The following is a 23,900-nucleotide window of genomic DNA, read 5'->3' as shown; positions in this document are numbered from 1 at the left end:
AAAATTTGAAAAAATATACACAGAAGTAAAGAATGTAGTAGAAAAAAATTAAAGAAAAATATTTTTATTAAAAATTAAAAATAAAAGTGAATTTTTTCTTTTTCTATATTCAAGAAAAAGAAAAGAAATGAGAAAGAGAAAAAAGAAAAAAAGGAAAAAAGCAAATCGTTTGAAAATTTGAAAAAGTGAATACACTGTAGTAGACTAAAATAAAATGATGGAAGTAAAACAGAATTTGAAAGAATTTACATAAAAGCAAAAAATATAGTAAAAAACGTAAAGAAAAATATTTTTAATAGAAATTGAAGGTAAAAATGAGGTTTTTCTCTTTCTGCATTCAAGAAAAAAAGAAATGAGAAAAGAAAAAAGAAAAAGAAAAAAGAAAAGAAAAAAAGGAGATCATTTGAAAATTTGAGAAGGTGAATACACTGAAGTAGACTAAAATAAAATAATGGAAGTGAAATAGAATTTGAAAAAATTTACACAAAAGTAAAAAATACTGTGATAAAAATTAAAGAAAAATATTTTTAGTAAAAATTGAAAATAAAAATGAATTTTTTCTCTTTCTGTATTCAAGAAAAATAAGTTTAAGAGAAAAAAAAAGAAAATTGAATAGATGGACCTATTAACAGACTGAAGTAGGACTAAAATTACTTCGTTTTCCCCTAGAAGTCAGTGTTTCATAGTCAGTGTTTTATAGTTTAAAGTCCGTGCTTTATAGTTGATAAACTAAGCCGGCAGTGAGACTTGTGTCCTTGAAGATCGAAGTTGGCCCGGTTGGGTGGGGCTCAGTGTAATGGCGCCGCTTTCCACTAGATGGCGCTGCTAGCCTACTGGGGTGGATTGTTGCGGCGCTCTTAGGTGCGTATGCGCTTGCGCGGGGGCGGTGAAAAATGGCGCCACTCAGTTACCCAGTCTGTTCTCCAGGATCAGCAATCGCGGACCCATCCTCTGTCTTCAGCTTTCATCCACTCCCCGCTTTTTCACTCTCTGTGACCAGGCCCCAGGCAATACTTCTGTCCTGAGTTTTGTCTCAGATGCGGCTGTTTTTCCCGGCCCCTTACTTCTGAAGGACTGCGGCTTTGACCCGTTCCGCCCCTCTGCGGGAGGGTCTCACTGAGCAATGGCTGAATGAGCAATGGCCGAATGCCGGTTGCACCCAGGAATGCCCGCTGGACCCTGCTGCTGTCGGTGCCCCAGGACTATGGCCAGGTGCCAGCCCACCTCAGAAAAAGTTCGCAAGATAGTGTTGCAGCAGCGCGTCAGGGATTATAGACAATCACAACACACATCGGGCACCAGGCTTCACCCTTAAGGACCTTGTTCCAGCACCAGCGAATGTGGCCGTTTTCTGGGGTCTGCTGGGACCAGGTGGCTTCAACAGTCTCTACCAAATGTCCTTCCAGCAGTGGAACCGCTTTTCCCTGTGTGGCCCGAGAACCTCCCGGACCCCACTCTGTTCCTGGGGATTCGCCCTTCCCACCAGAGCGCCTCCAGGTATGGAGCTGTGGAGTTGCAGCCTTTGCGCTCCCCTTGTTTACAGTCTTAATGGAATTTAAACCCTCTCCTTCCTTCTTTCTCCCTTTTTAGTTTAGTCCCTGCGGCTGTTTCCAATTTTCTACTTTCTCTCCAGCTGCTTTTGGGGAGGGGTGCCTTTCCCGTATTTTCCACCCCCCCCACCCCACCCAGTTTCCATCCTCTCTCCACTCGCAAAAGTACCTCCCTTCCTGCACCTTCTCGCTCCCCAAGTTCACTTCTCCGCGCCGCGTACCTGCTGAATTCTGTGGTTCAGGTTGTGCAGGTTGTTGTGTTAATCCTCCAATCAGTGTTCTAGGTGTGTAGGATGGTTTAGTGTTGGTCTGGCTGTATTTCATGGACGCGAGACACACAAAAGCCTTCCATCAATACATAGTGATTTAAAGCCGTAAAGTACATAGTGTTCCAGGTCCCCAAGTTTAATTGTCTGTATAAATAATGGGTGAGGTCCATGACTGGGAAACATTTAAATTTCCATCACATGAGTGGGAAGATTTTCAGTTCCAGTCTCTCTAGTACTATGTTAGATGAATCAGAAAGGGGAGCCCCATTTTGGCCAACTCCATCCATCCGTGGAATCTAACACTGATTAAATAGATTCCATACCTATTATTTGTAAATAATTGAATTATTTAAGACGCTGAATATAAGATGCTGAGTTTTTTAAAAAGAATGTCAAAGATTGTGATTTGCACGACATATATTGCGCATCAAATAGCAAAGAGGAAAAAATAGAGAGAGGAATTTAAAACATGCCATTCTTTGGTTTGGAATCCGGTTGTGAAGCATGAAACCGGCATATTAGCTTGTGGTTAATACGGGCTGCCATTCGTTCACTTGCTCTCATTTCTGCCACTATTTGAAGTGAAAGCAAGCTGTGTTCGCGTCAAGGTTTGTGAAGGGGATAGAGATTTTTTAGGGCTTGACTTATTCAGCTAGGATGGGTCCGGGTAGCTTAAAATAGGAGGCCATCCGACCTTCCAAACTGTGACTCTTCATATTTTGTGGCACCGTTCCCTTCCCAAACACCGATCAGCTATTCATAGATTGATGAATGGGTATCTATTTTATTGCTTAAAGAGCCTTAAATTATTTAGTGCAGCTTACCACCATGCTGCCTAGAAGCTTAGGTTATTAAAAGATGTGAACTATCCAGTTCGCGATCTTATATCTGTGCAAAGCTAGTCATTTGGTAAAGAGGCAGAATGAAACAACATTGGACATCTCCAAGGACCTAAGACAGACCGTAGCTCCTCCTCCCCACTCTAAGGGCAGGTGTCTGAGAGCCTTTGAGGAGGCCCCCCTCCCGCTACCACTTGGAGCACACTGGGAAGGGGGAGATCAGAAAGCCTTTGGTAGACCCTGAGGCTGTGGCTTAACGTGTGGTAACAACAACCATCGTGGTAACCATCAACACTTAAGTGATGGGAAAAATCCCTGTTCTCAGAAGAGATTTTGTGGCATTAGCCACACACACATTTTTGTCTGTGATGCCAGCTGCCCATGAATTGGCTTCTGCAGCTCTTATATACAAGTAGGCACTGAGAGCTCGGGACTCTCTCCCACCCCTGGCTCCCAAATCGTCATTTCTCAGAACCCCCGTGAGCTTTCAAATCAGAATGAGGGATGGAGATCACCTCAGCACAGGACAGCAGCTGCTTTTGCTGTGGCGGACAACCTGGGGAGGCACTGATGCGCATTGCTATCCCAGCAAAGCCACCGTGGTGGACAGAGGCCACCATGGATGAAAGTGGTTTGTTTTCGTTTGTTTCATTTGCTTAGGCAGGTGAGGCCAAAAGTCCAGGCTTCTGGGACTTACCTCACTAGTACACAGACGAAGTCGTTCTAAAAATGTGTGCATTCTTTGACATCTTTAAGAAATGTAATTTGCTTTTGGTATTGTTTTTCAGTTCAGAGCTGCAAGACTAAAAAAAGCCTCCATTTTTTAGAGGATGAAATCCAATCTTATGTATAACAATCTTCTATATTTTTTAACACAACTTATTTAGAAATATTTCTAAGCTTATTTAGCAGACTTATTTAGAAATAACAGCATTTTACCTTTTTGTTGCAATTAGTTTTCACAACTAAGAGGAAATCATCAAAGAGAAACAGATAAACACCCAGGAATCTTGTGCTTTCTGAGGAGAAAAAGGTGTAATTGGGGCTGGAAATAGTATGCAGAAGGTGGTGTTTTTTGAATCAAAGAATCCCTTAGAAAGCAAGACAGGGCAGTGTCAGGGCACAGGAGGCTCGCAGCTTGGGAAACTCCAATCATGTGTATCAGAAAATTGCATTACTGTTAAACCGATTTCCCCCTCAAGCAGAGACTTGATGTGAGCCCATGCTTCCGCCTTTAAAGACATTGTATTTGTGATGTATTTCATGCCGATCCAAGGTAACTCAGTTGGTATTTGCAATGGTTTCAGCTAAGCCTAGGACACATCTATCCACTAATGGAATTTGCAATATTTTCGCCTCTCGACCCATCCGGGTGGTCATTGGCCAAGGTATACTTGACCAGAAAAAAAGGCATTTTATTATTGTTGTGAGCTGAATTGTGTCCCCCGCCCACTCCCCAACTCATATGTTGTAGCCCGAACCTCCAATGTGGATTTACGAGGAGTAAGTAAGATGAAGTGAGGGCTTAAGGGTGGAGCCCTGGTCCATTAGGATTAGTGCCGTCGCAAGAGGATGTACAAGCCAGCCGATTCTCTCTGCCACGTGTGGGCACTGAGAGTGAGGCCATCTGCAAGCTGAGAAGAGAGCCCTCATCAGTCACTGAATTGGCGGGGGACCTTGATCAAGCACTCCCAGCCTCCAGAACTGGGAGAAATAAATTGCTGTCCTTACAGTGGCCCCGTCTGTGGTATTTTGTTGTGCCAGCGCTAGCTGATTAAGACAGTCAGTAAAGCGACCTGCCCCTCGAGTTTGCAGTGTGTCCATCCATGTTTAAACGTTCTTCATGTAGCTTTATATTTATAAACTTTTCTGGTATCACTTTTCATAGTTACTTAAAGCAAATGGCCTTTTATATTTTTCCCTAAGAAAGGGATAGTAGTAGAAGAGAAATCAAATAGAATGGGGAGGGGCGCCTGGGTAGCTCAGTCGGTTAAGCGTCTGACTCTTGGTTTCCGCTCAGGTCATGATCTCACGGTTCATGAGTTCGAGCCTTGCGTTGGGCCCTGTGCTGACAACTTGCAGTCTGCTTGGGATTCTGTCTCTCTCCCTCTGCCCCACCCCCACTCTGTCTCTCTCAAACTAAACAAATAAACTTAAAAAAATAATAAAATGAGGAATTGCCCCTCCCTATTCTACGCTATCCCTTAGAAATTAGAAAAATAAATGGTTAAATATAAATGATTTCAGAGGAAAAAGCAGTCCATTCAGAGGCAGATGTAACATATGTTTAAAATAAATATAAGAAAAATAAGTAAATTAATTAAAAAGTTAATTAATATTAGTCTAGGAGTTCTTTCTCAGGTGCTATAACCCCAGGAAACTATGTGGCTTAAGGTTAAGTTGGTAGATAAAATATTTAGAATTCAATTCTATTTTCTCCTCTTTTTTAAGTTTAGAGGAAAGATTCTATATTTGCATATCAGATATTTTATTCAATCTGGAATTGTCCTTGAATATATTTTTTAAATGTTTATTTATTTTGAGACAGACAGAGAGCATGAGTGAGGGCAGTGCAGAGAGAGAGAGAGAGAGGGAGAGAGAGAATCCCAAGCAGGCTCCCCACTCAGCACAGAGCCCAACGTGGGGCTCAGTCTCACTAACGATGAGATCATGACCTAAGCTGAAATCAAGAGTCAGATGCTTAACCAACTGAGCCATGCAAGTGCCTCTATCCTTGAATATTAAAAAAAAATATTTGGGGCGCCTGGGTGGCTCAGTTGGTTAAGCGTTTGACTTCGGCTCAGGTCATGATCTCGCAGTTTGCGGGTTCAAGCCCTGCATTGGGCTCTGTGCTGACAGCTCAGAGCCTGCTTCAGATTCTGTGTCTCCCTCTCTCTCTGCTGCTCCCCCTTCATGCTCTGTCTCTCTCTCAAAAATAAACATTAAAAAGAAATTAAAAAAAATTTTTTAACATTTATTCATTTTTGGGAGACAGGGAGCACGAATGGGGGAGGGGCAGAGAGACAGGGTGATACGGAATCTGAAGCAGGCTCTAGGCTTCGAGCTGTCAGCACAGAGCCAGGTGTGGGGCCCAAACCCATGAACCATGAGATCATGATCCAAGCTGAAGTTGCACGCTTAACAAACTGAGCCACCCAGGCACCCCTGTCCTTGAATATTTTTTAAAAATTGTATTTCATCACTACGAAACTTACTTTTTGCAAATGAGGTTGTGGCAAAGACTGCTTGCTGGTTGTCCCTCAAAAACTTTTCACCCCTCCTTTGTAGTAGCAGCATTTCTGAGTTTTAGTGGGTACATGTCCATTTCCAATAAATACTACATCTCCAAGCTCCCCTGTAGTTAAATATGACCAAGCGACTAAATCTGACCAATGAATATGAACAAAAGTGTGCAGCTTTAAGGCCATGTCCTTAAACAGCAAGGCTCTGATCTCCTGTCCCCCTTTCCACTTCCCCCCGGCTAGAATGGAGACATGCCGGTGACTCGTCTTGGACCACACAGAAAAAGCGATTTCCCAGGGATGGCAGAGCCAGCATCCCATCCAGGTTTCCATGACAAACGCCTCGCTCCCACATGACGTGTGAATGCACATCTTCACGTGGCTCCTCACCGAGAGATGGTCATGGGCATGTCCTCCAGGTTCCACCTGACTTCTCATGATGCCCAAACCCGAGCCTCAAAACTGACTCTCTGACCCACTCTCTCCGCCAGTCTCAGTGTTGCTCAACCAGCCTTTCAGCACATAGGTTAGGACACCCGGGGACGGCTTCGACTCGTTCCCTCTTCACCGACTTTGTCCATCAAAAGGTCCTCCTGCTTTTGCCTTTGAAACATCTCTCCCATTTATCTTTTTCTATTTGTGTCCATTTCTAACATTTTAGGATAGGTCAGTGCCCCTTACAGTGTTGGGAATTTGGTAGATAGAAGGCAGGGGTCCATAAAAATCTCTGATAATTCCAGGTGGAGGCCGATTTTGGAGGGAGAGTCATGTTTGAGCACAGAGCTGTGTTTTGCTTCATTACTTTGATTTGGTTTTGTCACAATGCAAAATTATTTTTAAAGTGGTGATAACATCAAAGAAAATTAAAATTGTCATCTTTTCAAAAGGAAGTGGGAGGGGCGTGGCCTGCAGGTCAAGAACAGTTGAGAAGCCCAGGCCTGGCTCTTTTCACCCCACCCTGCTTCACTGAGGAATTTGCAGCGGGTCTCTGTGCTCTGGTACCCTCCTGCAGCTCCGTGCCGTTTTGTGCTTTGCTTCTGATAACTCTTTCTTCAACAGCCCTTTAAACCTATCATGCTCCTACCCAAGAGCTCAATAACTTCTTGTTGCTAGCAGTTTTCTGGCTGGATCCCCCTGCTTGGTTTCCAAGGTAGTTGCTGTGATTCTGGAAGCCTGCTATGCTGAGGTGGCCAGGTGCAGGTCTGATCTCTGCTATTTAATCAGCCAGGTGGCCTTGAGGACGATTCTAGAACCTCCCTAAGCCTCAGATTCCTTCCCTATAACATGGGATTAAGTGTAACTTCTCTGCATAACTCACTGGAAGGAGAAAATGCATGAAACGGCCCCTTGAGGTCAATTGCTGGGCATGTCTCTCTTTCCTAAACGGCAGTTGCCAGGTGGGCATTGCGTCCTGAACTGCCATCTAGCGCTCTCCCTAAATTAGAGGAGATTCTCAACGAGGTGTATTCAGTAAGGAATTAGCGCCCAGCTCCGCCCCCGGATCACATGACCATAAATAGGCAACCCCACTTCCGGCAGGGCTTCACACACAGCAGGTGACTAATCAAGAGTCTATGCAGACATGAATAAATGAGTGAATGCAAATCTTATTTCAGTCTGGCAGCCCTTTCTGATCATGATAGTATTTACTGAGCACCGGCTGGGTGCCAGCCATTCTTTCGAGTGCCTATCCATCAGCTCATTGAATCCACACAACAAAGAGAGGAAACTGAAGTGTGGCAGGATTGCTGTAGGGGCCCGAGGTCACACAGGCACAACAGGCTGAGCCAGGAAGCGAGCCTGGCAGTCAGCCTCGGGGGCTCGCCCTCTGGACCTCAAACCATGTTGCTAGAGTCTCCACCTGCCGGGTGGCTTCTGCCTCCAAGCCTTTCTTCCTGCTATGCTTCTCATCTGGGATGTAATCCCTCCTGTCCTTCCAGGGACCTCTATCCTTTCTATACCCCCAAACCCACCTCCAGCCCCATGGACCACCCCAGTACGCCAGCTTCACAGACTCTTAGCTTTTCTGAACTTACGCTGCAGGTCTGCTCATTATGGCAGAGCTTCTCAGCCAGAGGGAAAGGATTATACAGAACAATTACTTTATATTCTCCAATGGTATCTACCTAGCCCAGCGTGTATTACATAATAGGGTCCCAATTGACAGGGTGGCCGCCCCAGTCACTGGTGGAGTAAAATGATGATGATAACAGGTGATGGCGAGTGTTTACCGTATTTCAGACCATGAGCTAAGCTCTTCATGTATATTACTTCATTTTAACAACGGCCTTATGGTCATCCCGTTTCATAGGGAGAAAATGGAGGGCCTGGAGCTAGTTATGCTGTGAGGTCTTTGATCAAGCCAGAGTCTGCATGAGTCCCTAGGATGCTCTGATCCACATTTTCCATTGCCTCAGCCATACAGAGCAAATGCGATTCCTCCCACACTTCAATTAGTAATGATTGGACAAGTTACAAGATAGCATAGATGTTGAATCAAAAAAAAATTTGTTTTAATGTTTATTTAGTTTTGAGAGAGAGAGACAGAGCACAAGTGGGAGAGGGGCAGAGAGAGAAGGAGATACAGAATCTGAAGCAGTCTCCAGGCTCCAAGCTGTCAGCACAGAGCCCGACATGGGGCTCCAACCCACAAACCATGAGATCATGACCCAAGTTGAATGCTTAACTGACTGAGCCACCCAGGTGCCCCCAAAGATGTTGAATTTTTAAAGGAAGCAGCTATTTGCCTGCAAGAGTTAATTTTCCTTCATAGAAAAGGTGTCTGGTGGTTGGTGACAAGATGTTTTCTGCCATGTGTTCTTTAAAAATATGTTTCAGGCAAAACAAGGAGAGAAAATCACAGAGATATTGTTAGTGACTAAAAGAGAACATATTCCAGGAACCGGGGCAGCACATTTTACCTAGAAGGTTTGCAACATTAGGAAATGCTGGAAGGTGGACCTGAGAATGGGAAAGAATGGAAAACTGCTCAGAAGGGCCACCCCAAGAATGTCTGATGATGTCAGCCTCCCACATACAATGCCATGTGGATGAAGGCTTTACTTCTGGTTCATAAAATTAGATTTATTATTCAAGTGGACAGCTGGGGACTTTGTAAGACTAGTTTAACAATTTCCATCTACGTACCAAACTTCTGGGGAGGGACATAAGTCCTAATTGAACATTTGTGTACCTCTGGAATGAAGCTTTTTGTTTCTATCCCACAGTAGAGGCCACACAATAATCTTCCGTAGATGTCTACATTTTTGGCAATTGTCAAGCCACTTCACTTTTCCTTCAAGGATCCCTGAAAAACAAGACACAATCAATATATTTTTAAATGCATGTGACATTGCAGCATAAAAGTTAACCAAGATCCACAGAAATCATTTAGAAACACTGACTATCCCTGGAGCCAAACCGTATCTTAGGTTCATTTAACATATTGCTCGTTGTTTAAATGTCTTAGAAAAATGCACTAATTTGAAATCAGCCTCTTGAAGAGAAAAATGAAGCTTAATTAATTTAATTCAGTAAGTTGGAAATGTATTGTGCCTTTTTATTTCAATAATATTAATAAAGCCTTTGTAGGTTTCTCTTCGTCCCTACACCATATAGTCTTTAATTAGAGGTGGGAAAATCAGGCAAACAAGGACAAACGTATCTTTTGTACTAATCGTAAAACCTACATTAACTTCATAAGGATGATTATTGCTTTTTGACAAGAACTCATTTTCTCTTCTGAAGGTTTATATTAATTTTCCCACATTAAAATAACATATTACTAATGAGCTTTTGAAGTAATTTTTGGAAGTATGGAGGGCAAGTCATAGACCCACAGAATCACATGGTGGGTGGGATTCTTGAGAATTCATCTTTGAGCTCATAGACTTATAGGAAGCCACAGGAGTCTCTTCCCTCAATGACAAGGATCTATTTTTTTTTATTGAGAAATCTCCAGAAGAGATGCTGTTCCCCATCTCACAAACCTATCAAAATGAGTCATAATCTGCAAAGTTTTAAAAAGTCTTGCTTTGAGTTTTTGTCTTGTTCACTTAATAAGCTCAATTCAAGTTCCTAGGGTCATTTTAGAATTTGAACAAAAAATTTAGAAAGAGGGAAGAAACTCCCAACTGAATGGCCATTTTACTTTGAAACTTGCAAAAAAGTATTATTTCCGTACAGCTGATAATCGTCAATTTGAGTTGCTCCCTTTGGATGCTTCCCAGAAAATCTTGGTTTGTGGGCATATATCAAAGATTTCTTTATTTGAATTTAGTTATAGAAAGCTCCACAAATAAACTTAAGGCATCAGAGGACTTGCTTAGTTCCTATTCCCAAATTTCAGTTCTCGAGATTGCAGCTGGCATAATTTTAGATGAGCTCTGGATTTCAGTGACCTAAAAAAAAAAAAAAAAAAAGATGAATGATAATTTAGCCTCCGGAAAGGCTCCCCATGGTGTTTACCCCCATTTGCTTTGTGTGTGGGTTCAGCATGGATGTGAAACACAAAGTGCTTTCAATCATCTGGGAAGTAGGTCTTTCCTGCCTGAACTCACTTCTGAACGCCTTGGAGACAGAGCCACGTCCTGCACAAACTTGGCGTGGGAGTTCTCATCGGGTCTGCCAGGATGTGACTGGAGTCCATTGTTTTGCGTGTTTGATTTACAATGCACTCCCACTCGAATCCATGTTTCCGAGAGCCGTGACCTCAAGTCAATGGAATTGCCTTCTAGTGTGGAAGTCCAAATGGTTCCCCGCAGCCACGGGGCCCTCCATCGCTTTGAGTAAACTTAGACTGGAGCTCTGGGTCACCTATCTCAGGGGCTTACTATTACCTTTCCATCTTTTCCTTGATGCTGTAGATCATGATTTTCTCCATAGAGTCTCTACTCCATTTCCAGACATTCTTCAGCAACAAGGTGCCGAGTCACCCCACCTGTCCAGTGGGGCCACCAGCAGCTCAGGCAGGTGGAGCCGTCCTCACTGTTCATTTTGCTCACACCACTGCAGAAGCCAAAAGCAGACTTTCAGAATATCACTTCTCCTATTAAGGCACTGAGAAGCCTGGACACGGGAAACTCTTAGAGACTTTATTCAGTAATTCTATGACATACCTGTGAGCTTGCTAGGAAAGTTTATAAGCCGCGGACTAGACTTTGGTTTTGAAAATTCCATATTAAACTGTCTTTAGCACGCATCTACCCACCAGTGCCAAAATCAGGGTTGGAAATGGGGTCGTTAAATATGGTTAAGAAGTACTGTTGAGGGGCGCCTGGGTGGCTCAGTCGGTTAAGTGTCTGACTTCAGCTCAGGTCATGATCTCAGGGTTCGTGGGTTCGAGCCCTACGTCGGGCTCTGTGCTGACAGCTTGGAGCCTGGAGCTTGATTCTGATTCTCTGTCTCCCTCTCTCTGCCCCTTCCCTGCTCTCTCTCTCTCTCTCTCTCTCTCATAAATAAACATTAACAAAATTAAAAAAAAGAAGTATTATTGAATATTACTGACTTGTTACTTTCCAGTTAAAGAAATGAAAGACTCCTTGTTCAGATGTCTTGTCTCCCCAGTAATGGTGATGAAGGCAGCCGTCCTCAGCCCTCCATGTGACACCACCCAATCCTCCTAAATAGTTTGGAAATTCATCATGATTTTGATGTGCTGGAAAAGTGTGAAATTTGTTAAATCTCCCAGAGAATGCATGATCTACCCATGGCATGATAAGATATATTAATATACATGTTCCAGCTTTGCCCTTCTCACTTAAGAGTTTAGTTTCACCCATTGGTTTCTCCCTTCTCCCTGGCCCTTGGTGGAGATTTCTGGTTTCACCAGCTCTGCTCCCATGCTCACTGTGATGCACAGTTAGGAGAACTGAGGATGCACATGGGGGTAAAAGGGAAAGGAAGGAATTTTGTTCCTTGGGGAAGTTCTTCAAGTCTCCTTTGTCACTGAGATTCAGGGCAATGAAGAGAAAGTGAAAACAGAAGTCAAGAGGCTAAGTTGATCTACATGATATAGAGCAGAGACAGGAACGAGGAGGGATAAAGACAGACAATTTTCAATAGGGAGAGGTTGGGCCAAAAGGCAGTTGCAAGGTGTGCAAGCACCGGGAAGATTTTAGTAAGTACTGCTATGGGTTATACACTGAATTTCCATCAAAGGCATTTGAGAGACACAAGTCAAGGTGCTAACGGCTCTTCCATTTCTTTCATCTGTTGGACTGTTTTTTGGAATGCGACATGGTCTTGAACGGAGGGGCCCTGGCTTTTGATGACACATGACGAGTGGAACCCAGTGTTTGGCTGCTATGCACACAGGTGCATCAAAAAGTACTATTAGTACTGTTAGTGTGTTCTCTCCCTCTTCTCTTCTCCCACCTGAGTTGAGCTGTAAAAGGGTCCTACCCTTAACTAAATGTTTTTCTTGGGGCACGAGGGTGGCTCATACAGTTGAGCATCTGACTCGATTTCAGCTCAGGTCATGATCTTATGGTTTGTGAGATCGAGCCCCACATCAGGCTCTGAGCTGACGGCGCAGAACCTGCTTGGGATTCTTGATATTTTTTCTCTCTCTTCACCCCCCATGCTTGTGCTCTCTCTTCCCAAATAAATAAACATTAAAAATTTTTTAAAACATTTTTTTGTGCTGCAGGCTATTGCCCCTTTTCCACTTTTATGCTCAGTCCAGGCCCAGGTTAAATCCTTTGTCTTGTGACCAAGGCACTCCAGGACCAGCCTCAAGTGGGCTAAGGCACACTATAGAGATTCTCTTTGCTTCCCCAAAGACAGCTGCATCCATCTTTATGCCCACATGTCAGCCCTTGCATTTTGGAGATCTGGGTACAGCTGACTCAATGGCCCAGGGAAGTCCAAAGCCCTTATGTAGATATTTAGAAACTCACTGAGAGACACGGAGATTCCAATGGCTTTCTCTGGCCCCTGGACTCCTGTTTGCACACATACTTCTTTTTTGAACAGCATGGGACAAATGCCAAGCCAGGTCCATTGGTTGGTTTCCTGTGTTGGTTTCCACTGTTAACCCCCTCCTGCCAAACACTTTATGAATTACGTATTTATTTTACTGAAGATTTGGGGTTGTGGGGAGGGGTCAAATACACGGCCCACAGCCCTCCGCCATTTTTCTGGTGCCATTCTCTTCTCTGAAAAGAGAGCTCTTTGTCTTCCTTACCCCTGAACTTTGCCCCCTTCCTCTCTCAGCCTCTTGCTTGGCAATTTATGCTTGTCTTTCATAGTTTGACCTCATCCACCACAGACAGGCTTCTCATCTGGCCACGCTAGTAGCTTTATCAAAGTATTTCTTCTGAAAACATTCAGGGCTCATTCCTCACGGGAATTCTGCCAGACACAGTCTTTTCCACTTCCCCATATACCAATGGCAGGTCATGAAAGTGAGTACTTGGGTGCATGATGAATGGAACTCTAGGAGCAAGGCTTCAAGGTTTTCTGAGGATCCCCTTCCCTTCTCTGCACCCCAGATTCCTGTTTTAGAAAATTGCAGAAGTCTCTAGACCACCTCCAAGTTCTCATCTGGCCAAAATGGCTGTGATTCTCATCAAGGTTGGGAAGGATGAGGAAGGACACTGGAACTGCAGGTGTGGAGAGGCTGGGGGTGGAAACTGAGAAGAGGTGTGGGGGGAGAGGGCCTTCATCTGTGGGCCTAGTGGCTGATTTCCGTGCTGACTCACTGGCAGCTGCATTCCAGCCAGGGTGGCTGGGAGCTCCAGTAATGGATTTCCTCAAAACACACAGGCCCAGGCCATTGCCCCATATTTCCATGCCTCAGGGGACAGCTCTGGTGGCCAGCACCCACTTTTAGTGCAGGTAAACGTAGCAACACGCAATCTCCCCCACATAACAGTATCAGGCAAGAAGTATCAGTGGTAAATAATTTAGACAAAGATCCAGGCAGGTAATTGGAAGCTTTTAGAGTTTTGAAAGTCCTCAGAAGAGAGAATAAAGCTATTTGATGATTCTAAAAGTAGCTATGAGTTTTTCTTTTATCTCCCCTTTTGGCTTTATTTTTCAGGTGCATTAGGGAAGAAAAGAACATCTCTTTCAAGAAAGAGTGGACATAAAAGGCCTTTCAATGGATAGGTCTAGATCAATAGGATCTGCTTTTGTTTTATACTAAGTATCCAATGTGTTTAGGGGATCAGTGAAAGGAATTCAGGGTCCCAAATCAAACATTCTTCTCATAAATCTGTCTTGGTGGGACACAGCATGGTGCTGGGCAGCCACCGTTTGTGGGATCTTGGGAAATATGCTTAAGCTCCCTAAACCTCATCTGTGAAATGGATAATGAGAATGATGATTTCATCAGGTTGGTGAGGGGTTTTGATGAGCTAATCTACACAAAGTGCCCAGAACAGTGTCTGGTATTTCTCAAACACTCGGTCTATGGTAGGTAGAGAGAGGTCTTAGCCATTGTTTAGTCGAACCGCACAAAGAGACCTAGTATAAATTTTGTCTCTTTCTCTGTCTCGTCCTGACTGTTTAGGAAAGAGCAGGGAGCATTCTACTCCCATCAGTGTTTGCCAACACAACGTACAGACACTCATAGAGCCCAGGCCCATGTGGTATGGGGGTAAATTCATCCCAGCGCATTCAGAGCCCAAATCCAGGCAACCCATAGCATGACACAGATTTCAGTTCTCCAACCACGCTGTTTGTTGTTTGTTTGTTTGTTTGTTTGAGAGAGAGGGTGCAAGTGAGTGAGGGGCAGAGAAAAAGAGAGAGAGAGAGAGAGAGAGAAACAGGGCTCGTGTTTTACCTGAAGTGGGGCTCGGCCTTACCTGATGTGGGGCTCCAGCTCACAACCCATGATTCAGATCATGACCTGAACTGAAGTCACACCCTTAACTGATAAGCCACCCAGGTGCCCCAACCACGCTTACATCAGAGCATAGTAGGAGAACGAATGTCAGCTTCAGACAGGACTGAACTGGAATCCTTCCGGCCTCTTCCTTGAATGACTGTATCTTCCAGCAAGTTGCCTAATTTATCTAACCTCCTGAAAAATGAGGATAATATCAGATCTCACAGGGGCACTGTATAGACAAAGAGATCATAGATGTCTAGTATGCAGCACAGTGCCTGGCCATAACAAGGGCTCAAGAATGAGTCACCTTTATTATTTTTACTTACTATTACATTATTATTATTATTATTATTTTATAATTATTACATGTTATAAGCATTATAATTCTTATATGTATTCTTATATGTATTGTATATCTTATATGTATTGTAATATTATGATTAGCTACCTGTGGTGATGCTTTTGCTTTGTACCATGGGGCTGAGGAAGGCAGATGCACCTTCCATTCTTCCAGAGCCTCTACCTGACTCCTCAGTTTTGTTTCATGAGGCTAACAGCTCCCCAGCAATGGGAAATTTACCTGAGGAGTTGGAAATAGTTCTGGTGGAAAGACCATTGGATTTTTTTTTTTTTTTTTTTTTTTTTTTTTTTTTTTTTTGCCTGAAGACTTTTATCCAGGTTCTTTTTTGCCACTTACTGGCCATGTGACCTCATAAAGTCACATAATCTTTCTTAGCCTCAGGGACATATGGGGAACATGTAATCAACTTCATAGTTTTGTGCTAAGGATTAAAAGAAATGCTTGACAAAGTGCCTGGTAAAGTATTATGCTTTGTAAGGGTATGGTATGTTACCATTACAACATTTCACCCCCTATTTCTTTTCCCTAACTATCTTTGGCTGCTATATATATTTCACGTGTAAATGTAAACCAGTTGATGTGAGATTTTTCCACAGTCGTTTGGAAGCAGTGGCTGAGCTTTGTTAAATTAATCTCTGTCCTAGCTTGGAAGGGAGAGAAATGGACCTGGATTCTTCCCAGTTTGGGTCCCTGGCTAAGGGTCTAATCCATCAGCTTCCAGGGAAAACTTTTGCAGTAGGGTTATTCATATATTTGGAAATCTAATGAGCTTCAGTTTGAGTAGCAAATTAAATACTGAAAGGCTGAAGCTACAAAAATGGAGCCAAGTCTCTTCCCAAAGATCATTTTTCTTTTCTTGGGTCATTCCACATCCAGGCTTTCTGGCACATCTGGGCCATGGCAAAGGTGCACTGATCCACAGCGAAGTCTTTGGGGAAAATGGCGGCCTTTCCTCCTTTGCCTTGCCTCTGAGCTGATGCTCTGGCGGGGCTACTTGCAGCTGCAGGGAAGAGCTGGTTTTCTGGAAAAGCTTGGACCATTGTCTCTGGATCACACAGAAGGGCTCTGGCATGATACTGAAAAGGTACAGGTCAGACTAAAGAAATATCAAAGGGAAGGGGGTTGGTCAGAGGAGCTAGAGAAGTCAAGGAAAATTCCTTCAAGATTTGCTTATTAACAAATGCTTAAGTTCCCCAGCAGAAATTCCTTGTTCTGGCACTTTGGAAGCCACTGCTGCCATGTTGTACAGGGTCAGGGCCAACATTTCCGTTGTGCTCCATGAGGTGTCCGAGGGGCCGCCATTCACATAGACTACAACGTAAAGGGTCCTTCAGGCTTTTGCGCGCTAGGATTTTCCTGTAACCAAATCGCACAAAAGCCAAACTTCTGGTCACAAACAAAGCCTCGTTTTTTGTTCTATTTTCTCCTTACACTGTACCAATTTCTCCCACAAACAAACCAATGAACAAAGAAAACATTTTTAAGCCCTACCCAAATTTCAGGAAAGAAAGATGATGTAATGTTTCCAGATGTGCACCATTTAAAATTCCAAAGTGTGCAGTGGACCATGTATTTATGGGGAAAGCAGATTTGTAGTTAAAATGTATTGTTGAGCATTCATCTTCTTTCCCATTTAATTGGGGTGTAATAATTCCCAGTACCTGTTATGTCCAAAGAGTCTTAGGAAAAATATAAAAGAAAATGGTACTTTCCTTTTAAATAAATTCCAAAGTCATCTCTTTGCCTCAGGCTCTCAAGATAAAAGACAGTGACTAAGTAATTCAGGCAGTAGGTCTGGTGACTCTGACAGAGGCTGCCTCAGAAACACCACAGGAAGAGAAGCAGAAGGAGACTCATAGTCAAGGAAAGCATGGACTTTCTCTTCACCTGTACCCTTGATCACAACAGGGAAAACTGGAAAGTCACCGTTACCAAGCAGGAACTGTGACTGCATGGATAGAAACAGGTCGTCTTCATTATAAACATTTTAAAAACCGAAATAGTATTCCCATAATAAACAGTTCACTCCTCAATAAACCAACTCCCCCCATCTCCCACATGCTTAAAGAAAATTCTACTTAAGACATCTTTTTTTTAATGTTTATTTTTGAGAGAGAGAGAGAGAGAATGAGTAGGGGAGGAGCAGAGAGAGAAGGGACAGAAGATCTGAAGTGGGCTCTGTGCTGACAGCAGTGAGCCTGAGGTGGGGCTTGAACTAATGAGCCATGAGATCATGACCTGAACTGAAGTCCGAAGCTTAACCGACTAAGCCGCCAAGGTACCCCTCCTTCGGATATCTTCAACGTTTATTTATTTTTGGGACAGAGAGAGACAGAGCATGAACGGGGGAGGGGCAGAGAGAGAGGGAGACACAGAATTGGAAACAGGCTCCAGGCTCTGAGCCATCAGCCCAGAGCCTGACGCGGGGCTCGAGCTCAGCTACCGCGAGATCGTGACCTGGTTGAAGTCGGACGCTTAACCGACTGCGCCACCCAGGCGCCCCCCCTCCTTCGGATATCTTAATTTAATTCACCCTTTACCTCTGGTTGGCTTTGTTGAGGCCTACATATCCCACATGGTTTCTGATACAAATATCACCTTTGATTTCAGTGCTCATGTTGGTTGATTAGTTAAGCTGGTGTTAGTAGTAAGTGATTAAAGTAGCAACATTTTACACTTCATCCAATAGTCCTCAAAAATATCCATAAAGTTAATTTTCCTGCTGGCTTCTAAAAATATAGCATTAAATTTGGGGGTGGGCATCTATTAAATGTACTGGGCTTAGCACTTCTCTTCCCTTGTCTTCATTGTTCTTGTTTAATGTCTGAAACCTGCTCTAAAGACTTCACATTTGGGGGGTGTCTGGGTGGCTCTGTTGGCTAAGCGTCAGACTCAGGTCGTGATCTCATGGTCCGTTAGTTCGAGCCCTGCATTAGGCTCTCTGCTCTCCGCACAGAGCTTGCCTCAGACCCTCTGTCCCCGTATCTCTCTGCCCCTCCCCTGCTTGTGCTCTCTCTCAGAAATAAACATTACAAAAAAGACTTCACATTTGTAAGCCATCTCAAATTTAATTTAGCATAAGGCAGATGGCCAATTCATATGTATATGTTCATATATCTAAGGGTCAAACAGAACACATCATACAAAGTGCCACCAGCCTAGCAAAGTGTGTCTTTGGGATGACAGTCACTCTTTTCTTGTTGCCAATGCTTCAGACACTCTTCTTCAGGATTCCATAGTGCCTACCATGTTGCTAAACCTACGTGCTCCTTGATAGACCTATTTATTAAAATAATGAGTAATGTGTCCCATTAAGAGTTTTCCAACAGTGTGACAATGTGATGGAGCGAGAGAAGGAAGACAGATGTGCTTCTGATAATGTTCCCACTCTAGGGAGTAGAGAAAGCGGACCCAGTGTAAAAAGCCACTAAAGGAAGTGACAGCAGTAAAGACAGAGACAACAAAAACCCAGAAAATATTTTTGTTATAGGACCTCAGCAGACAAAATGCTATGGGGAGAAAGGTCACAGTTTGGCTTCAACAAGAAGTAATTTGAGAGACAATGATGTGAGTTTATTTTTGAGTAGGGGGCTTCGATGCCTGGGCAGGAAATAGAGAGCAGGTCTTCTCAGGAGGCGCTGAGATGCTTGAGAACTGCCATTGCCCAGAGGCTATCATTAAGACCACACAGACTCAGGCTTAGATATCCAGGTCCACAACCTATTAGCTCTGTGACCTTGGCCAAATTATCTAACCTCTGCAACCCTCATTTTCCTTCATGGTGACGTACTAAATGGCTCCCGTGTGAATAACAAATGTCCCCGTCTTGCCCTGGTGAGCTTCTTGTGAGGCACTGTGGTATTACCCTTCGTCTGCTTCCCCTTCCTGGGGAGGATTGCACGTACCCACTCCACTGAGGGTGAGCTTGGCCACGTGCCTGTCTTTGACCTTTGAAGTATCAACAGACATGCCGTGCGTTGCTTCAGGCAGAAACTTGAAGAGTCAGTGAGTGCTTTGCCCTAATCTCTTATGTCTTTGCCATGAAGACTGGTAACATTCCAGGTGGTGGCTGCTCCCTCAGCATGGGTCCCAGAGCGAGGTCAGTGACAAAAAAATGGAAACAGCATAAGTGAGATATGAGCCAAGCCACTGAGATTTGGGGACTGTTATTGTGGTACAAAAATGAATTTAACCTGACCGATAGAGGACTTTTTAAATTTAGGAAAAGCTTTTATAATCCATCTTTGCACACTTGTAACATTATGTGAAGCATTCACGTGTGGGTTATATTATAGACTTTGGCAAACAGTCTATTGATGCACCACCATGCTTTAGTAGTCTGTAAAGTGCTCTCATGCTGTGGTCTGAATATTGGTGACCCCTCAAACTCATATGTTAAATACTAACCCCTAATGTGACAGTATTAGGAAGTGGGCCCTTAGGAGAATAGGTCATGAGGGTAGACACCTTGTGAATGGGATTAGTGCCTTTATAAAAGATGCTCCAGAGAGATCTCTACCTCCTTCTGCCCTGTGAGGATACAATGGGACCAGAAGGGACCCTCACCTGACCATGCTGGCACCCTCATCTCAGTCTTCCACCTTCCGGAACTATGAGCAATAAATTTCTGTTGTTTCAAAGCTGCCCACTCTTGTGATATTTTGTTATAGCAGCTGGAGCAGATGAATACAACTTATGTGTTTTGATGAGAAGTTGCTATTTCTCCAGACTATTTACTAAAAACTACATGTAAATACGTTCCGACTCTGAAGGATTGAGAGTTTATCTAATTCCCGATGCTACATTCTTCCTCTTGTTTTTCAAAGCATTTCTTATTCAAATCTGTTTTCAAAATTTACTAAAGATCTCCTTACTATCACCTAATTTCATGCTTGTTTCACCTTAGTAAGTACTCCCTCCATATCTCACCTCGAGCATCACTGCCTTCCGAAGAATCTCCTATCTGTAACTACTTCACTATCTGCCCCAACCTAGAAGCTTTCTTTCATATCTATGTTCCTTTCCTGCCCCCCAGCATTTATCTCAATTTGATTGTATCATTAGCATCATTATTGGATTAATTTCTCCCCCACTAGGCTGAAAACTCCCCGGGACCAGGGAGTGTATCTGATTTTGCACATTATCATGTATAGGGTCTCAGCTCCACACCTAAGCACTTAGTAAGTGCTCAATAAATCTCAATCTATGTTTATTTTACTTTATTTTTAAATTTTTTCCTACATTTTTTTTAAATGGATTGTAAAAATTTAAATTTTGCTGAATGAGGATATGGATTAAAAAGGTCAAAGTGGAAAAGTGGGGGAGAAGGTCCAAATATCTACTCAGGAAGTAAATAGCATTTATCATACCAAAGGTACAGACTTTCCTCTTTTCTTCTCCTTCCATACAGAAGTCTTATTAAGGGTGTTGATAAATGTGAAGGTTTATTTTGTTCCTTTCCGAGAGCCAGGAACCTCGTTAGAAGAAGAACTGAACCATGTAATTAGCCTACACTAACTATTGCCATGAATATTGCTGTAAGTTGAAGCAATTTAAAAAAACAGACTTGGAAATGGTTTTTCCATGAATGCAGAATTTTCTGTTAATAAAACCCACACAGGAGAGGTGACAATGGCAAACAGAAATCTGCCAGTTATTTTTGAAAATGTCAACTGACAGAGCATCAGATGATGGTTCTTTTGTGGGAGGGTGCTGATAGAACTTTCTCAAGCACAATAACACACACGCACACATCAAGGGGATGTAAACAGCTATCCTGGGAGGTGGGTGAATTTACTGCATGAAACTGGGATGTCCCAGAAGGATTTTGCCTTTGTGAGCATGGAGATGAAATCCATCAGTAGTGAGGTCTCAGAAGGCTCAGCATAGTCCTTGATGATGCCAAAAACACTGTTTACAAAATCGAAGCTTGTCTAGGGTCAGAGAGAAAGAAGACAAGAGTACACATACTTCCAAGGGTAAGGAATAAACAATTTTTAAAAAATTTTTAACATTTATTTATTTTTGAGAGACAGAGACAGAGCATGAGCAGGGGAGGAAGAGAGAGATAGGGAGATACAGAATCTGAAGCAGGCTCCAGGCCCTGAGCTGTCAGCACACAGCCCGACATGGCATTCAAACTCATGAACCTCGAGATCATGACCTGAGCTGAAGTCAGAAGCTTAACTGACTGAGCCACCCAGATGCCCCCTTCTGGTTAATTTTAAAACATGGCTACTGGAACCTTCCTGCTTTGACTCACCTGACTTAACTCTTCTAGGTTTGCAAAAAGTCTCTATAAATCTACATCCAGAAGATATTCATGAGTTTGTAGATATTTTAGTGTATTCATGAAGATCTTTTTAGAAAATGCAATGCACATTACTTTATATTTTTCAATTTTGAAACTTGCCCTTTGGGAGAACATTGAACATAAACCTGAGTATAACTTTACAAAACAAGGTAGCAACCAGTATTTTCAAGGTTTAAGAATTTTACCAAATACAAATGATGACATTTAAGCTCCATAGAACACATATGGGAAAGGTGCTGTTCTGTATGAAGTCGCTGTTGCTTGCATGAGCCCCCTCAACAGTCCTGCTGAACATAATCTGTTCAAATGGGCCTTCTCTGCTTCTGGGGGCCAGAAAAGTCTCAAGGGTTCTCTTCCTGCCATGGCACTAACTTGAGACCAAAACAACATTCATACTAAATTTTCATTTATTTCTTCCTCTGCAAAAGACCCAAATATCCTGTACATTCAGGAAACTAAAAATAAACAATTAATGAGTTAATATCTGATAACAGGGAAGTTGTTTAGATTTGGAGAAAGGCATAAATATTAATGAGACATTAAGGGAGTCTTTATGTTATTATTACTTGATCAGATGCTTTTATACAATAGGAAAGCAACAGCAAATCAAGAAGGAACTATAGTTCTCCAGATAACTTGCCCTCATTCTATACACTAGAGATCAATTTAGTGAAACAGGACTACTTTGTAAAAATATGATGAAACATTCAAAGGGGCCAATTATTTCAAAGAGCTTAGGTGTGAAAAAACTGGACTTTAGACCACCAGTCTTCTCCAGTTTCCATTTTCATATTAATTAATGCAGTGGAGGCGCCTGGGTGGCTCAGCCGGTGGAGCGTCCGGCTTCGGCTCAGGTCATGATCTCGCGGTCCGTGAGTTCGAGCCCCGTGTCGGGCTCTGTGCTGACATCTCAGAGCCCGGAGCCTGTTTCAGATTCTGTGTCTCCCTCTCTCTCTGACCCTCCCCCATTCATGCTTTGTCTCTCTCTGTCTCAAAAATAAATAAAGGTTAAAAAAAATTAATTGGGGCGCCTGGGTGGCGCAGTCGGTTAAGGGTCCGACTTCAGCCAGGTCACGATCTCGCGGTCCCTGAGTTCAAGCCCCGCGTCAGGCTCTGGGCTGATGGCTCAGAGCCTGGAGCCTGTTTCCGATTCTGTGTCTCCCTCTCTCTCTGCCCCTCCCCCGTTCATGTTCTGTATCTCTCTATCCCCAAAATAAAATAAACGTTGAAAAAAAAAATTTTAAAAAAATAAATAAATAAAAAATTTAAAAAAAAATAAAATAAAATAAATTAATTAATGCAGTGAATGGTTCTAGAACTTGCATCAGAATCACCTAGAGGCCTTGTTAAATCAGACATTAGTGTCAACCCCCCAAGTATCTGATTCGGTAGGTCTCTGATGGGGTCTGAGAATATATATTTCTAGTAAGTTCCCAAGTGATTCTGATGTTGCCAGTGTAGGGACCCCCACTATGCGAACCACTGACTTAGAGCTTCCCAAAGTTCATGTACAGGCAAACCTCATTTTCTTGCACTTCACAGATATATCATTCTTTACAAATTGATGGTCTGTGGCAATCCTGTGTTGATCAAGTCTATTGGTGCCATTTTCCAATAGCATTTACTCACTTTCTGTCCTTGTGTCACATTTTCATAAATCTCATGTTTCAAACTTTTTCATTATTACTATATTTTGTATGGTGATCTGTGATCCATGATCTTTGATGTTACTATTGTGATTGTTTTAGGGTGCCACGAACTGCGTCCATATAAAAGGGTGAAGTTAAAATCGATCAATGTTGTGTGTGTTCTGACTGTTCCCCCCAAATCAGTCATTCCCCCCATCTCTCTCCCTCTCCTCTGGCCTCCCTATTCCTCGAGACACAACAATATTGAAAGTAGGCAATTAATAGTCTTACAGTGGTCTCTAAGTGTTCAAGTGAAAGGAAGAGTCCATTGATGTGACAAACTTCATTGTTGCTTTGAGAAATTGTCACAGCCTCCTCAGCCATCAGCAACCACCACCCTAGGCAGTCAGCAGCCATCAACACTGAAGCGACACCCTCTACCAGCACGAGGGTTATGACATGCTGAAAGCTCAGACAGATGGTGGTTAGCATTTTTTAGCAATAAAGTATTTTTAAATTAAGGTAAACCACTGTTTTTCAGACATACTGCTATTGCATACTTGATAGACTACAATATAGTGTAAATATAACTTTCATATGCACTGGGAAACCCAAAGATTCATTTGACTTGCTTTATTGCCATATTCACTTTATCATGGTGGGCAGGAACCAAACCCACAATATCTCTGAGGTATGCCTTGAGTATTGTTGTCTGGAAATCTGGAAACATCCAAGTATTTAAAAACCATAATTGTAAGAGACAGAAGTCATTGCTACAGAATCTTTGAGAAAATTTAGAAGAAATAGTATTTCTGCTATAAGATTCTTAACCTTATACAAAATTTTGCCACTTAAAAAAATA

General features: G+C 42.9%; 1 protein-coding gene across 1 annotated transcript in view; it reads right to left on the bottom strand.

The window, feature by feature from the left end:
- The window catches only part of PLEKHG7 (pleckstrin homology and RhoGEF domain containing G7), a 69,364-nt gene that overhangs the window by 9,166 nt on the left and 36,298 nt on the right, over positions 1-23,900 (bottom strand). The window contains 10 exon segments of the mRNA XM_045062676.1: positions 3,599-3,677; positions 8,648-8,756; positions 9,107-9,207; positions 10,450-10,610; positions 10,739-10,824; positions 10,827-10,909; positions 16,813-16,914; positions 20,572-20,587; positions 20,929-21,030; positions 21,360-21,481. Coding sequence (XP_044918611.1) covers positions 3,599-3,677; positions 8,648-8,756; positions 9,107-9,207; positions 10,450-10,610; positions 10,739-10,824; positions 10,827-10,909; positions 16,813-16,914; positions 20,572-20,587; positions 20,929-21,030; positions 21,360-21,481 — 961 coding nt within the window.

This window comes from Felis catus, chromosome B4, assembly GCF_018350175.1.
Source record: "Felis catus isolate Fca126 chromosome B4, F.catus_Fca126_mat1.0, whole genome shotgun sequence".
NCBI lineage: Eukaryota > Metazoa > Chordata > Mammalia > Carnivora > Felidae > Felis > Felis catus.
This window is presented reverse-complemented; position numbering and strand designations above follow the sequence as displayed.